General features: G+C 49.5%; 2 protein-coding genes across 2 annotated transcripts; one reads left to right on the forward strand and one right to left on the reverse strand.

The window, feature by feature from the left end:
- The first annotated feature begins 155 nt into the window (after positions 1–155).
- Positions 156–3,192, forward strand: LOC114453219 (apoptosis regulator Bcl-2-like). The gene is made up of 4 exons (XM_028432992.1): positions 156–421; positions 530–743; positions 918–1,258; positions 2,633–3,192. Exons 2-4 carry the CDS (start codon positions 563–565, stop codon positions 2,756–2,758), a joined length of 648 nt encoding a protein of 215 aa, XP_028288793.1. The 5' UTR covers positions 156–421; positions 530–562; the 3' UTR covers positions 2,759–3,192.
- On the reverse strand, positions 2,806–15,084 carry LOC114453557 (5'-AMP-activated protein kinase subunit gamma-2-like). Its single transcript, XM_028433508.1, has 18 exons — positions 14,957–15,084; positions 14,293–14,364; positions 14,037–14,203; positions 13,847–13,959; positions 9,758–9,990; positions 8,064–8,112; positions 7,615–7,718; positions 7,439–7,520; positions 7,233–7,291; positions 7,105–7,150; positions 6,958–7,012; positions 6,623–6,749; positions 5,621–5,786; positions 5,507–5,544; positions 5,280–5,426; positions 5,105–5,198; positions 4,428–5,029; positions 2,806–2,988 (listed from the first exon to the last, which is right to left on the reverse strand). The coding sequence occupies exons 2-18, from the start codon at positions 14,344–14,346 to the stop codon at positions 2,806–2,808; spliced, it is 2,319 nt and encodes a 772-aa protein (XP_028289309.1). The 5' UTR covers positions 14,347–14,364; positions 14,957–15,084.
- Positions 15,085–15,306: the final 222 nt, after the last annotated feature.

Here is a 15,306-nt window from a genome sequence, read left to right on the forward strand (position 1 = left end):
AGTTCTTCAATGTTTCATCCTGTTTCATACACGGTGATTAATATGTGAGTGAGCAGGACGGCCATCGGGGGGCAGCAAACACACAACAACAACAACACAACAGGAGGAGCAGGACGGTTGAAGGGGAATCCCGGCGGTCAGAGGGAGGGGCGTGGTCGTCGGCTGTGTGTGTGTGTGTGTGTGTGTGTGTGTGTGTGTGTGTGTGTGCGCAGCACGTGCAGTCTCAGCAGGAGCGCAGAGGAAGACCAGTCGCTGTCTGACTCTTCTTGATCGATCTGCTCTCCTCCACCCAGCTGTTGATTTGTGAGCAGCAGCTCGCGCTGTCATCATTCCGGGTCCTGTCAATCAGCAGATAATCGATCCGCTGGCCGTTTGATTTGGAGGCAGAGCCTGTAACTGAACGTCAGCAGATGATCCACAGGTTAAACTTCCTACGCTGTGAAAACTTTTACAGACTCTGACGTCACATCCGGACACAGCACGCTATTATCAGTTCTTTATGATCTGTATCCGATCGTCGCTTCACCAGCCGACCTGTGACGTCACCAGGATGTGATTGCCGATGGCCGCCGCCTACAGCAGCCGGGACATCGTGGAGGATTATCTGCGCTACAAGCTACTCAGCAGGAGCGTGGCCGGGCGTTTCCCGCCGCGCATCGACGTGGCGACGTCATCCTCGTCATGGCTAGTTGAGCAAACGAGCACGTCACGCCGTGGCGTCACCAGAAATTACCCCCGTCAAGGTGAGCAGGTGTGCTGTTGTCATGGCAACAAGTGAGTCCACTCCTATTTGGTGTTGTAGAACTTTTGCTGCAAACACTAAGGATGATGATGATGAGGATGAGGATGATGATGATGACACCTCCCTTCCTGTGAGGACATCACCCATGTATTCTTGCTTTTTTGTCTCCTGTCAGACTCCTCTTCGGCTCCGCCCCAGCTTCAGGTGGTGCTGCGCGCTGCCAGTGATGAGCTGGAGCACAGGTACTCTGGTGACCTGAGTGTCCAGGTGCTGCGGCTGTGCAGGAATGATGGCGGCGCAGCGCGGTGGCGCAGCCTGTCAGTGATCAAGGAGGAGCTGTTCAGGAATGGGGTGAACTGGGGACGCATCGTAACCATGATGGCTCTGGGCGGAGCTCTGAGTGCAGAGTTGGCCACAGCAGGTGAACTAGACCAGGTGGATGAGGTTGCTGGCTGGCTAGAGGAGAGTCTGGACTCTGCGCCACTGCACCAATGGATAGAAGATAATGGAGGATGGGTAGGAGGAATTTCTGTTTCCTGTTGTACCCAAAGACCCACCCATCCCTATTCACGTAGTATTTAAGACTGCATGTTGTTTACTTCCTGTGGCAGCTGACCTCTGACCTGTCAGCATGAGTTTCAGTGTGTAAGGATGCTGGTCCTCACAAAGACACATTTGTCTGTGCAGAGTGTTCGAACACAAATGATATGCAAAGTGCAGAAAATCCCTAAAACTCTGCAGACAGTGTGTGTGTGTGTCTCACTAAGGCCTCAAAAATCCACATGACATTAGAGATGTGTTGCACAGCTTATTCAGAGCTCTCATTAGGAAAACATACAATTTAACCAACAAAGAGACGATAATCAATATACTGTTATTAGCTGCACTCTGATTGGCTGACAGAATGTCCAGTAGTTTGTGTCAACGAATCAGCTGAGCCTGGTTTAGAGCATGAGAGATGCTTTTTATTTAGGTTGTTTCAGTCGTTGCCTGATGAGACACGTGTGTGTGTCTGTGTGTGTCTCTGTGTGTGTGTCTGTGCGTGTCTCTCTGTGTGCGTCTGTGCGTGTCTCTCTGTGTGCGTCTCTGTCTGTGCATGTGTCTCTGTGTGTGTGTCTGTGCGTGTCTCTCTGTGTGCGTCTCTGTCTGTGCATGTGTCTCTGTGTGTGTCTCTGTGTGCGTGTCTGTGTGTGTGGTATTACCTAGAAATATCCTTCCAGGTAATCAGTGTGGTTGCGTTTCCGTCTCAGGCTGCAGATCAACTGACTGTTTCTGTAGAAATCTGTTCAACAAAAAAAAACAACACACTTGCACAATGTTTAAAAATGAAGACCTGAGGTGTGTGTGTGTGTTTTCAGTTACAGTGGCAGCAGGTGGGGTTGTAATCCCTACATTTTTTAGGTTACAATTTTAAGAGTAGGACGTGTTTAAGTTGTGTGTGTGTTTATGTGTGTGTCTGGTCAGAACACAGGCAGTGGTGAGACGAGCTGCTTTCTCAGAATTCAAAAACAAAACTTTCCAGCAGTCAGAAACAGGCGGGCTGCTGCTGGCTTCGGTTTGACTCCATTAATATGAACTCTAATATAATAGTATGAGGCCAGATTAAAAACATGTGAAATGAGCAAACTCTGCAGGCATTGACCCGGTGTCAGACCAATCAGGAGCCTCCATCATATTGAGGTGTGTATGTTTAAAAGGTGCAGTAAGGGTTAAAGAAGTCACACACTGTTCCTGCTTAATGTGAGTTTACGGCCTCCAGGTAGTAAAAACAGAACACGTCTGGTATGAAGGCATCCCAGAAGTCATTGCTGTTGGTGGATGTGGAGGCAGCTGACTGCTGACCAACGCTCTGAATACATCACATTCAAGCCATTTTCTCTCATTTCCCAGGATGCCTTTGTGGAACTGTACGGGTCCAGAGCTCCTGTCACTTCCTGGTCCTTGAGGACACTGTTTGGACTGGTCGTACTGGGAGCAGCTGGGATCACACTGGGAGCTCTGTTTACACAGAAATAAAACCCGAACCAATGCCTGAGCCTGTGCAACCTGCAGCAGTAGGATGTTCACAACAAAGGCTCTGAAGACTGCAGCAGCACCGTGACTGATGTTCCACTGAAGACTGCAGCGGCGCCGTGACTCTGATGTTCCACTGAAGACTGCAGCAGCACCGTGACTCTGATGTTCCACTGAAGACTGCAGCACCGTGACTCTAATGTTCCACTGAAGACTGCAGCGGCATGATGACTCTGAGGTGGTGGTCAGCTGAAGATCAGTTTCAACGGTTCAAGCTGCAATGAGATGGATTGTCTGATGATGATGATGAAGATGGGACTGTAAAGGTGTAATTCATTGATGTACAGAATCTGAATGAATGAGGGAGCCTGGGGACATCTGTAAATATCTCTTTATAAACGTGTACAGCTCAGTGTTCTCCGTCCACTTCAAGCTAATCTCATGTTTCTGTCAAGTTTCATTCTTACTTTTTTAAAATGATTCTACAGTTATTATTAATTAATTTGATGATTTATCATTTGATGTCTGAAAGGAAGTCAGAGAGTTACATGGTGGCTGATGTGTCTCCAGGATTACCTCAACAGTCCACCTGACAAACTGGATCAGATGACATTTTATTGGCTCTGATCATCAAAATCCAGATAGAAACTCTGCAGTGGAAGTTTAAGTGATCAATATCAGGAAACAGAGTCACATGTTGACAGTGTTGAAGTTATTTGAAAGGGGCATGGTGCTGATGGGGTTAAAGAGTACCAGGAGGACCGCTGGATCATTCACAAAAGGAAACACATCCCACTCCACATGCAATGCATGATGGTCCTGCTGCTGGCTTGGTCCAAACAATGAGTGCACCCCACCACTTCAACACCACTCACATAAATACAATGATTTGTACAATTAAATATTACAAACTCTCCACCAATCAGAGGCGGCCATTTAAAAATGGTGTTGCCATGGTGATGATTGGTGGCCACACGTCATCAGTTTTTTGATAAAAATCTAAAATAATGATCTACTGATTGGCTCCAGTACGTGTTTATCACCCACCGGCCCCACCCACACGTAGAGGAACTGTCCAATCACAGTCCTGCAGCCGTTCCTTGCATGACACCCCCCCCCCCCCCCCCCCCCACCTTCGAGGTAGACTCAACCAGATTGTTGAAGAAGTCCAGAGCATGGCAGGCTGATGATGTCACGGTGCCTCCCTCTCTTCCTCGCCTTCCAGTAACTCTACCTCCTCTTGCCCCCTCCGTTCTTCATTTGCAGCCTCCCCCTCCGTCTCCTCATGTGCTCTCTCCCTCCCTGCTGCCTCCCCCTCCGTCTCCTCATGTGCTCTCTCTGTCTCTGTTGCCTCCCCCTCCGTCTCCTCATGTGCTCTCTCCGTCTCTCCTGCCTCCCCCTGCACTCTCTCTGTCTCTGCAGCCTCCCCCTCTGTCTCCCTATGTGCTCTCTCGGTCTCTCCTGCCTCCTCCTCTGTCTCCCTATGTGCTCTCTCCATCTCTGCAGCCTCCCCCTCTGTCTCCCCATACACTGTCTCCGTCTCTGCTGCCTCCCCCTCTGTCTCCCCGGGCACTCTCTCCATCTCTGCAGCCTCCCCCTCTGTCTCCCCATGCACTGTCTCCGTCTCTGCTGCCTCCCCCTCTGTCTCCCCGGGCACACTCTCTGTCTCTGCAGCTTCCCCCTCTGTCTCCCCATGTGCTCTCTCCGTCTCTGCAGCCTCCCCCTCTGTCTCCCCATGCACTGTCTCCGTCTCTGCTGCCTCCCCCTCTGTCTCCCCGGGCACACTCTCTGTCTCTGCAGCTTCCCCCTCTGTCTCTCCATGCACTCTCTCCGTCTCTGCTATTTCTTTCTGCCCTGTCTCACATTCTGCTGTCTCCCCCACCACCTCCCCCTGCCCTCCTTCTGTGTCTGCTGTGGCCCTCTCAGCCTCCCCGTCCACCTGAGTCACAGCATTGTGTCTTCTTGTGTCCATGTCTCTGTCCTCTTCCCCCACTGTCTCTTCATCCTCCCTGTCTTTCTTCTGTTGTCCACCTTTCACTGTCTGTGCTGTCTCCCCCTCTGTCCCCCCCTGCTGGCAGGGCTCTGCAGTATCGGCATTGCTGCATCCTGTGTCTTTACCAGGCTCCTTCTCCTGAAGTGGGTTATTTTCTGTCCCTGTCTGCTGCTCTGTATCCTGGTCCTGGTCTTGGTCAGGTCCAGTTGTACATGCTGTCTGTGGTTCTGTTGTGCTCAAACCTGTCAACTGTGAGGGGAGAGATTCCTTCCTTCCGAGACCTGGAGACAGACAGGTACGGTTATGAGGCTTAATACTTTTTTCCTGTGTGTGTGTGTGTGTGTGTGTGTGTGTACCTGCGGGTGTGAGGACCAGCGCCTGCAAGATGTCAGACAGAGAGACGATGCCAACAATATGAGACTCTTCATCAACAACGACCAGCCTGTGAACCTACACAGAGAAAGATACTGTCAGCCAGCGTTTCAGCTTATCGATTGTGTGTGGGGTGTGTGGTGTGTGTGTTTGTGTTACTTCAGCCTTCACAATGCGGTCCACGATAGTCTCCAGTGTTTCCAGTTTGTTGCACTTCATGACTCCTTCGAAGTACTGCGACCGGTGTCTGAGAGCCTGAGTGACCGTCACATCCAGGTTGTTGTAGGTCTTCTCGGCTGCCAGGTTCTGTGCACAGAAGTAACAGGTAGAGGTCACACACAAAGAAAACTCTCTCACACACACACAAGCTGTACAGCTGTACTCACAATGACGTCAAACTTGGAGTAGATGTCCACCACTTTACCTGCAGACACACACAGGACAGCAGTATTTAGACACCTCAGGCTGCGCAGACACTCGCCTGATGATGCAGCCGTTACCATTGTGGTCAACGACAGGCAGGGCGGAGACGCGACGGTGTGTGAACACCGACAGCGCCGTGATGAGCGGTGTGTCAGGGTGGATGTACGCAATGTTGGCGTATGTTCCCACGGCCAGATCCTCCAGAGTCTGCTTCATGAAGGCTGGCATGGGCATCTCACACACCTGAGACACACACACAGGGGTGTAATGAGCAGTCTGTCCAGCAGGGGGAGGGCTGAGTGACATAAAGAATAGGGGCCGTATTCACAAAGATTCTTTGACTGACTTTTTACATGCTGACTGGCTGCTTACATGCTGACTGTTTACATACTGACCAGCTGTTTACATACTGAACGGCTGTTTACATACCGACTGACTGTTTACATGTTGACTGGCTACATACCGACTGGCTGTTTACATGAGTGGCTGTTTACATACCGACTGACTGTTTACATGTTGACTGGCTGTTTACATGCTGACCGGCTGTTTACATGTTGACTGTTTACATGTTGACTGTTTACATACTGACTTTACTGTTTTCATGCTGACTGACTGTTTACATGTTGACTGTTTACATACTGACTTTACTGTTTTCATGCTGACTGACTGTTTACATGCCGAGTGACTGTTTACATGTTGACTGTTTACATACTGACTTTAATGTTTTCATGCTGACTGACTGTTTACATACTGACTGGCTGTTTACATACTGACTTTACTGTTTAATTCAATTCAATTCAATTCAATTCAAACACAGACACAGGCTTATAAGACGCGCCGCTGCTGCCGGCAGAAACAGTACTGAACATAAAGGTGGTTTTAGGGACCAGTTGCTCCGTTTTTTTTTCGTTTTCAGCCGTAGCTTCCTAACAGGGAGGCTGTCATTGGCTGGTCAGGTTCACATTAAGCGTACTGAGAGTTGGACGAGTGAAAAAAAAAGTACTGGCGAAATGTGATGAATGGCTTGTGATACTCCTTGAGTGTCCCAAGCCTCCCAGCCCCCCTCGCTGTGGACTCACAAAGAGCTGCAGGAACTTGAGGATCCTCTTGTGTGTCAGGATATAGAGGGCGTTCCCGCTGACCGGGTCAATGACGGGCAGGCGGTGGATCTTATTCTTTATCAGCGAGTACACAGCATCAAATATACTGAGGAGGAAGGAGAGATTTGATTAATGTGCAGACAGGGCTGCTCCACCTGTCCTGTTTGACGCTTTATTTTGAAACATATTTCCTGTCTCCTCTGTTCATCCCCCCTCACTTTATTTTTAGCAGATAATAAATGATGCAGCCTGAATCTGGCTCTGTATAAAAATACATCTCTCGCTCTCACACACACACACACACACACACTCACCTGGCATCAGGTGAGATGTGAACCAGTGGTTTGAAGGTCTCCTGAAGGTACAGTTCTGTCAATATAAACATACAGTTATTACATACTCTCTCACACACACACACACACACACACACACACACACACACACACACACACAGATGTTACCTCTCCACGTCTCAATCTTATGCTCCTCAAGCTCATAGATTTGCACCTGACAACACACACACATGCATGGGACCATCAGCTTTACTTCTGGGCAGTAACAAAGCTTATGAAATATGTGTGTGTGTTACCATAGGGGATTTGTAGTATCTGGTCAGGATGTTGATGAAGTCTGTGATGGTCAACATTCCTGAAACAGCAAGAGATTCATGACAAAACAGTCTCTGTGTGTGTGTGTGTAACATTTGTCTCACAGCGATCAATAATCAATAGGAAAGGAGAATGCTTTTAAAGGGCACCTGTCAATAGACAAACTGATGATCGTCATTGATCTTACCCACAAAGCTCTGCTTCTTACTCTCCCACAGAGGAGCTGCTCGCACTCCGTTCGCCACCAGAGCAAAGAAGGCTTTCTTCACCTGGAACCCCCAATAACCAATCATCAATCAATCAGTCAATCAGACACACAGAATGACAGTACAGTGTGTGTGTGTGTGTGTGTGTGTGGATCACCTGCAGTGTGGTGTCAAACACCACCAGTTTGGAGCTGGTGGGGATGATGTCATAGCACTTATGACACTTCATGAAGCGCATGTAGATGTCTCTCTCCTGCGACGCTGCACACACACAGACAGGGTGGAGCGGAGCTTGGGGTGACCACGATCAATAGTATTAACAGAAACATCCAGTGTGTGTGTGTGTGTGAGTGTGAGAGAGAGAATGCCTATCCTGGTATCACAAGGATTTCACCACTGATCAGCTGAGTCTGTCTCTAAGCTGGCTGTTGCCGTGACAACACAACACCTGAGGACCACTTGGTCCCCCATCTTACCAGCTGTGAAGCTGCCATAAAACTGAAAAGCATTCTGGGACACAGCACCTCACCTGGTGTCATTACTTTGTGCTACTTTGTACCTGCAGACTATGAGAGGAACCTTTGTCGCCATTTCAGAGAATCTTACCGCCATCGCCGGGGTCCTGCTGCTCCGACATGTCGTCTGCAACTTCTACCTGCAACAAAGACACAAGTGGTGAACGCCTGACAGGGTTACAGCAGCTGGAGCAGCTGGCACTTTCCTCCATGTTTAGGAAGAACCTGTAGGACCCTGTGTCTGTGAACAGGATGTTCACCTAAAGGGGGGTTCACACAGGATTACACATGGAACCCTCCAGTCCACAGACCCGTTTATGGTCAAATCAATCAGACGGAGGCTGCAGGGTATTAATGATCGAACAGTTTAAGATGGCGCTCATGTAATGATGTGTGAAGGAGATCACATCCTCATCACACCGGATTAAAAAAACTGTATGTGCGCCTGAGCGGCCTGCAGCACATGAGACCCACCTGCCAGCAGAGCCCTGATGTAACGCACCGTTTGGTTCTCAGATAATTTGGTGTTTTTCATCAATAACTATGATGTGGCAGCAGTCGATCAATAGACCGGTCTGTAAGCAGTGGCAGCGTGCAGGGTCTGTGTGGACCAGGTGTTGACATAAAGCCGCTGTTTGAAGGCTGCTGCTGCTGATGCTGCTGATGACGTGTGGGGGACGTTAGCTAGCACCTGACAGTCGCCGTTCATTAAACGCTCCTTCTCGCCCCGCTCTCCGCCGAGTCGACCTCAGATTTTATCTGGCAGTCCGTTCCCTCTTCACGCCTCCATCCTCCATCCGGCCGGGAGCCCCTTGCAGCGCCGGTGAAGTGTCGACTCTTCCCAGATTGGAACGGTAGCTGCGACCACCAGAGCAGCAGCGGCTAACAAGCTAACAGAAACAACAGCGCTGCACTTCCGGTGTGGAATTTCGTATTAAAAGCTTCCAATGCGATGACTTCATATTATATCATATCATATTAATATAAATTAATAATTATTACTTAATGGCTTTTATGAATGATGTCACAAAGTAAGATGGTTCTGGCTTGATTCAGTGACTTTAATTAACGATTCAAAAGATCGATTAATCATTTTAACCAACGGCCGAAGTAACTACAATTGAATTAAAACTGACTGTCTGCAGATTTGTACTCATTTTAACTTCACCATGTTCGTCATCCATGTCCGGGATGACGAGGTTTCAACGCCCACCTTGTAGTGCTGAGGTGTCGTCTTATTTTGAAGGCCAGTTTCCGGTGCTGTCCCTGATCATAACTGGGAGTTTGATGTCGCTTCAGTCTGTCAGCATCACTGTGCCGGGCCTGACCGGAACCTGCCGACAAGTGCCGGACAGCGCCGAGCTCTGCCTCTGGGTGTTTCTGCCTTCTTCTTTAGTTTCCGGGGAAAGTTGATTGAACCGATTTATTTTTTGGATCGTTTGATTTTTAAACATGAATTGATTTAAATATATTTTTGGTAAAGTTTCAGGCAAAGAGCTGCAGAGGGGAGTGAGCAGCAGGTCGCATCATGATCACTGTGAGAGGTGATGATGTAAAGGTGTGAGAGGGGGAGCGCACGCACACACACACACACACACACACACACACACACACACACACACACACACACACACACACACACACACACACACACACACACACACACACACACACACAGTTAGTGCTTACACACAGCCAGAAACACACACAACAATCTGCTAATAGGAAACTCACTGACACACACTCACACTGACATGTGGAGAAGAACACACGCTCCTCACTCACCAGCCTCCTGACCGCTGGAGACACCGGGGGCGGCCGGCAGCAGCAGGAGGAGGAGGAAGAAGAGGAGACGGGGGAGGATCGGTGTCCCGTGTCAGGGGGTGAGGAGTAGGAGCGCAGCCTCTTGGTCTCCGGACGCTTCGGCTCCGTCAGGTACGTCTCCAGCTGGAAAACACTCGCTTCCTCCCGAGGAGCAGGAGAGGGAGGAGGAGGAGGAGGGGAGGAGAGACTGGAGGCTGGGGGAGTGGAGAGGGGGAGACAATCAATAAGTTTAAAAGTAATTCTGCAGCAAGTGTGGAAATGTCGCCTCCTGCAGGAACCTCAGAGTCACTGCATAGAATTAATTCGTGTACACACACACACACAGTGATAATAGTCTATATTTAAGATGATGACAGCTGGCAGAGGATAATAATAACCTCACAGTCCTGCCCTGTTAAAACCACTAACTACATCATGATGTCATCACCGCCACACACTGAGTCAACCATCAAAATATGCTGTCAGGCATAAAACAGGAGGTCAAAACACCAGCAGGGCCCCAAGGAACCAATACTGCTGCTGCTGGGGTAGAGAACAGACGTACTGTACCTTTAAGCTCAGCTGGGCCCATCAGCCTGAGTTTATGTCTCAGTCTCTCTCTCCTTCATCCTCTCTGTCCTGTCTCCCTCTTCTCCTCTCTCTCCTTCATCCTCTCTGTCCTGACTCCCTCTTCTCCTCATAACAGGGCAACAACACAGACAAACAACCATTTACACACACACACACCAGATTCACCAATTGACCTAACAAGCGCGTCTTTAGACTGTCTCTCTGTCTGTCTGTGTCTCTGTGTCTCAAGCACATCATGTTTGTGGACCAAAACAAATGTTGGCAACAAGCTAAGTAAGCAGGTAAGCACCGGCTGTGTGTGTGTTTAATAATGTAGGTTGCCCTGTGCTTCTTTCTCTAAAATACCTGCACACACACACACACACACACACACACACACACACAAACACAGTTAGTGCTTACACACAGCCAGAAACACACACAACAATCTGCTAATAGGAAACTCTACACAAAGAGGAGGAACACAAACTGACTGGCACTTTAACAGATTAGAGCAGAGTGGCTGTGTTGAACACACACACACACACAGATAAAAGCACAGACTGTCCCTGACGTTTTTCCTTTCTGTTCTGTCCAAAAGCAGAGCCACATTAATCCGAAACACATTACAGACCCAAAAAACACAGCAAAGTCTGAACAGAAAGCTGTGACGTCACCATAGCGTGTGCCGTTAGCGAGCAGCTAACGGGTCGGGTTTGTGTGGCACCATGCTGATAGTGTATGCTGGTTGGCGATTGTTGTCTAAGGTGTTAGTAATGGATTGCCAAGGTGTTATGAGGTTGTTGCTATGGAAACGGCCAGTGGTTGCTAATTGTTGCTAGGCTGCATTCCTGTTGTAACTAGAACAAGAAGCTCAGTGCTATTGTACAGGGGGGGGGGGGGTCTCTGACAGGTTCCAGGGGGCAGCTGTGATGGTGGATTGTGGGGTTGTGTTGCTGGGTCCTGTCAGCTATGATGAGCGTTTATATTCCAGTTCAGCCAGACTATAAATACAACTATTACTGTGCGTCTCAGTTCAGGGGTTGCGTCCTTCAGGGGCTCTGCTCTCTGCAGATCACCCTGACTGGTAAAGTCAGTCTGTTCTGTCCAACCTTGGGCTGGTGTGGGCTGTGGAGGCCTGACTAGGTCTAAGAAGGACCACTTTCTGACATCATGGAAGGATGTGGCCCCTGAACTGAGTGCAGCTGCACTGTCCATGTCTATTTGCTTACTGTTGTCCAGAGGGCCGATCGGTTCTGACCTCCCTCTGGTCATCTGTCCCTCTTCTCGGCTCCTGTCCATCTGTGCACTCTCCCCCTCGTTGCAGGACGTCCTGCGTCCTGTGCGTCTCCACAGCAGTTCCCTCCTCTTCCTGTTGGACAAAGGAAGCAGTTGGACATACAGGATATTGCAGGGCTCAGACCGCCGCCGCAGCGTCTTCCTGTCTATGTCCTTTTGCCTCCTGTCTACCTGTCCTCCTGCTCTGTCCTCCACCATCCATGACGCAGACTTCCTTGTGTCCTTCTGTCTGCTCATTTCTGTTTTCCTCTTGTCTCTCCTGTCCTCGCCATCAATACTGGTCTCAGACTTCCTGCGTTCTTTCCTCAGGCCGCTCTTCTTCCTCTCCTTCATCTTTTCATCTTCTGTTTGTCCACAGGGTTCAGACCTTCTCCTCAGCATCCATCCATAGGTCTGTCCTAACCTAATGTCCCTTGGCCTGTCTTCCTCCTCCTCCTGTCCTCCTCCATAAGGTTCACTCCTTCTCCTTCCTGTCCATCTGTCCTTTTGCTTTAACCTCCCCAGCATCAAGCTGCTCAGACGCTTCATCGCCATGAAAGCAGCTGAGAGAAGCTGAGCGGCGAGTCAAACTAAAAACAAACAAAAACAAACCTCAAACTAACAAATAGAAAAAGGTTCACACACATCGAATGAACTTCTCACTATCATAGTCTAGAGATCAATAACTTTCAAAGTAAACTCAGCTGACAAACCTGAAACAGAGCCAGCGCTTCCTCACACGTCTTTCTGCAGAGTATCGCTTTGTGTTATTGGTCCTTGCTCTGTGTGTGTGTGTCTGTGTGTGTGTGTGTGTGTGGTGGCCCCACCTCCCTCTGCTGTCTGCACTGCAAACACTCACACAGTAAAGTCTGCTACTGCTCTGCAGAGAGGATGAAGAGCAAGATCACCTGCTTTCAGTCCAATGACTCCTCCCCCTTCATTCTTAAAGCTACAGTACCAAATTCAGACTGTGTTTTCAGCCAATCAGTAACAGGTAAACTGTATGCCAGGTTTAACCCATGGACACCACAGCCTTGCCAAGAGGAAACACAAAAAAAGGAAGTGATGTCACACATGACCCTAAAATGAGACAGATTGCAGCACACTGACAGATCACATGATTCAGCCCAGGACACAGCACTGCTCTGGAACGTCCTTCCAATCAGGCGGCGTCCTCGGCGGCGTTAATGTGGACTGATTGCATCCTGCTTTGGTCTGTGAGCAGCAGTTTTTTTTTTTACAGTCACCGTCTGAGGGTGGAAACAGAGCGCTCTGATGTGCCTCCCTTTATCTCTGGATCACAGAGATCATGAGCAGGTCAGTGTTTACACAGCAGCAGGGCTCCTATCAGTCTGTCAGGCTCCACCCACAGCTCCACGGGTCTCTGTGGTCACACTGCAGAGATCACACCTGATACGGTTCAGCTCAGGACACCTCCTCATGTGTCTCAGACCTCCTGCAGCCTGACCGATGGACTCATCGTCCTGATGAAGGACCCTGAAGCTGCAGGTTCTGAGAACATGTTTCCACTCAACACTAAGCATCAATGTGACATTTAAAATAAAGAAACACAACTGAACAACACTGTATGAGTGTGAGTGTGTATCAGCTGCCAAAATCTGTAACTGAAGAGATGCCAAGTTCAGCTTCCAGAAATTTCTTTGGGAGGGACAAAGAGGAGCAGTGTGTGTGTGTGTGTGTGTTTTATTCAACAACAATTGTTGAATAAAACAAACCTCTCTCTTTGTGAGGACATGAATTCAACACACAGATACCTATTGTGAAATGAGTTTTACCAGCAGTGACAGAAGATGATCAAACACAACAGTGGCGGTGCGCCTGTGTTCTGCCAGTAGAGGGCGTCACAATATGTGGGGACCGAATGAGAGCAGAGGTCACATGACGCTGTTTGCTGACAGAGTCTGTGTGTGTGTGTGTGTGTCTGTCTTTGTGGTGTGTGTGTGTGTGTGTGTCTGTCTTTGTGGTGTGTGTGTGTAATCATGTTAATTGTTTCATGATAAAAACTATGATTTGAAGTCATGGTGACATGGCTGTGTGTGTGTGTAAGCCCTGAGCTGTGCCTGACAGGCTGATTCAAACCTCCAGCTGCTAAAGTAACTGATTACTTTCACTCTGAAAGCAGCAGCTAGCTTAGCATTAGCCTCCTTGGAGGTTGAGCTGGTCAGTCAAACACACACACAAACACACACACACGGACAGTACCTCTGGTTTTGTCTCTCTTGCTGCGGGTAAACAGTTTGATGCTGACGGGGGAAGATGAGGGTTGCTGGTTTGAATCCCGGGAAGCCACCCTGAAGATCCCACTGAAACTCAGCCTGACACACACACAAACACACTCAGAGTCACTGTACTCTCTGTGGCTGTGGAGCTCTCAGCTGTGTCGCATGTGTACCTGCGTGGAGGTCCAGGTGGGGAGTCCAGTGGGCTGGTCTGTGAGGGGACACTGGGTTTAAATGAGCTCGGAGTCAGGTTGGAGGTCCTGGTGGGAGCGAAGCGTGGGCTGGAGGGCCTGCTGAACGGCCTCCTGGTGGGGCTGGCAGAACGGCACAGAGGCCCCTCCTGCAGGAAAGGAGGACAAGTGACAGCAGTCAGTGTGATGTCATCAGACTGATCAAACCTGTCAGCTGATCGATAACATCCATTCTTGCCTTCTTGCTGCTGACTTTCTCAGCTTGATCTGGATCTCCATTCAGGAAGGACATTGTGAAGATCCTCGGGTCCTACAGAGATGGAGGAGGTAATGATGACATTGTGACATCAAGCTGTCCTCCATGTGATGTCACTGTTTTTCACTCGTCAGCGATAGGAGATTTGGCTCAATGTGACCTGACCTAGCGTCTTTCTGAGCGTCCAAAATGCAGAGTGCAGTGGAAACTCTCAGACAACACAGCCGGCACGTGCAGAGGCTCAGCCTGTTGCATCATGGGAGAGCTTTGGGGTAAACATACAGACTCAGAATATCAGCGACCATCTGCTGAGCTGAGCGCTCAAACACGTCCGACCAGCCTCCACAGAGCTGGCGTGAGCCACCACACCTGCGTGAGCTGACGCAGGTGAACATCAGGGGGCGCTGGTCACCTCCGTCAGGGCCGCTAAACCACAGCAGCAGCCTGCATTTAACTAAAGTCTGGACGTTTTTACACACTTAACTAGCCCCAGTGATCGCTGCCATCTGCTATACAGAACATCATGCCCTGCAGCAGCCCCAGGTCAAAGTTTATATGACATCACTGCGAGTCACACAGAAGCCCAACCAAGTCACAGCCTGAAAGATGTAACACCAACACCTAGAACCAAACACACACTCTGTACCTTCTGCTCCTCAGATCCGGTCCAGTCTGTGGTCACTGCTCGCTCTGCTCCTCTGTGTCTTTCTGACACACTCACACACACCAAGCACACTTTGACTCCTCCTCCGACTCCTCCCACTAGAGAGAGTTTGTAACACCTTCACAGGTAACTGGCGCTGAATAATTCACGAGGTCGCTACCTTCAGACGCTTGTGTGTTCTGCAGCGTCACGCTGTAATCTCCTGCTGCTGTTTGCTGAAGCACAGATTAACCACACGGCTGTCGTCAGGTCAGATGGAGCGCTGATAGCTGCTGTTTATGATCATCAGACGGCAGCTCAGGCCTTTTCTGATGGATCCTCCTTGTATCAGC

This window comes from Parambassis ranga, chromosome 20, assembly GCF_900634625.1.
Source record: "Parambassis ranga chromosome 20, fParRan2.1, whole genome shotgun sequence".
In the NCBI taxonomy this organism is placed as follows: domain Eukaryota; kingdom Metazoa; phylum Chordata; class Actinopteri; family Ambassidae; genus Parambassis; species Parambassis ranga.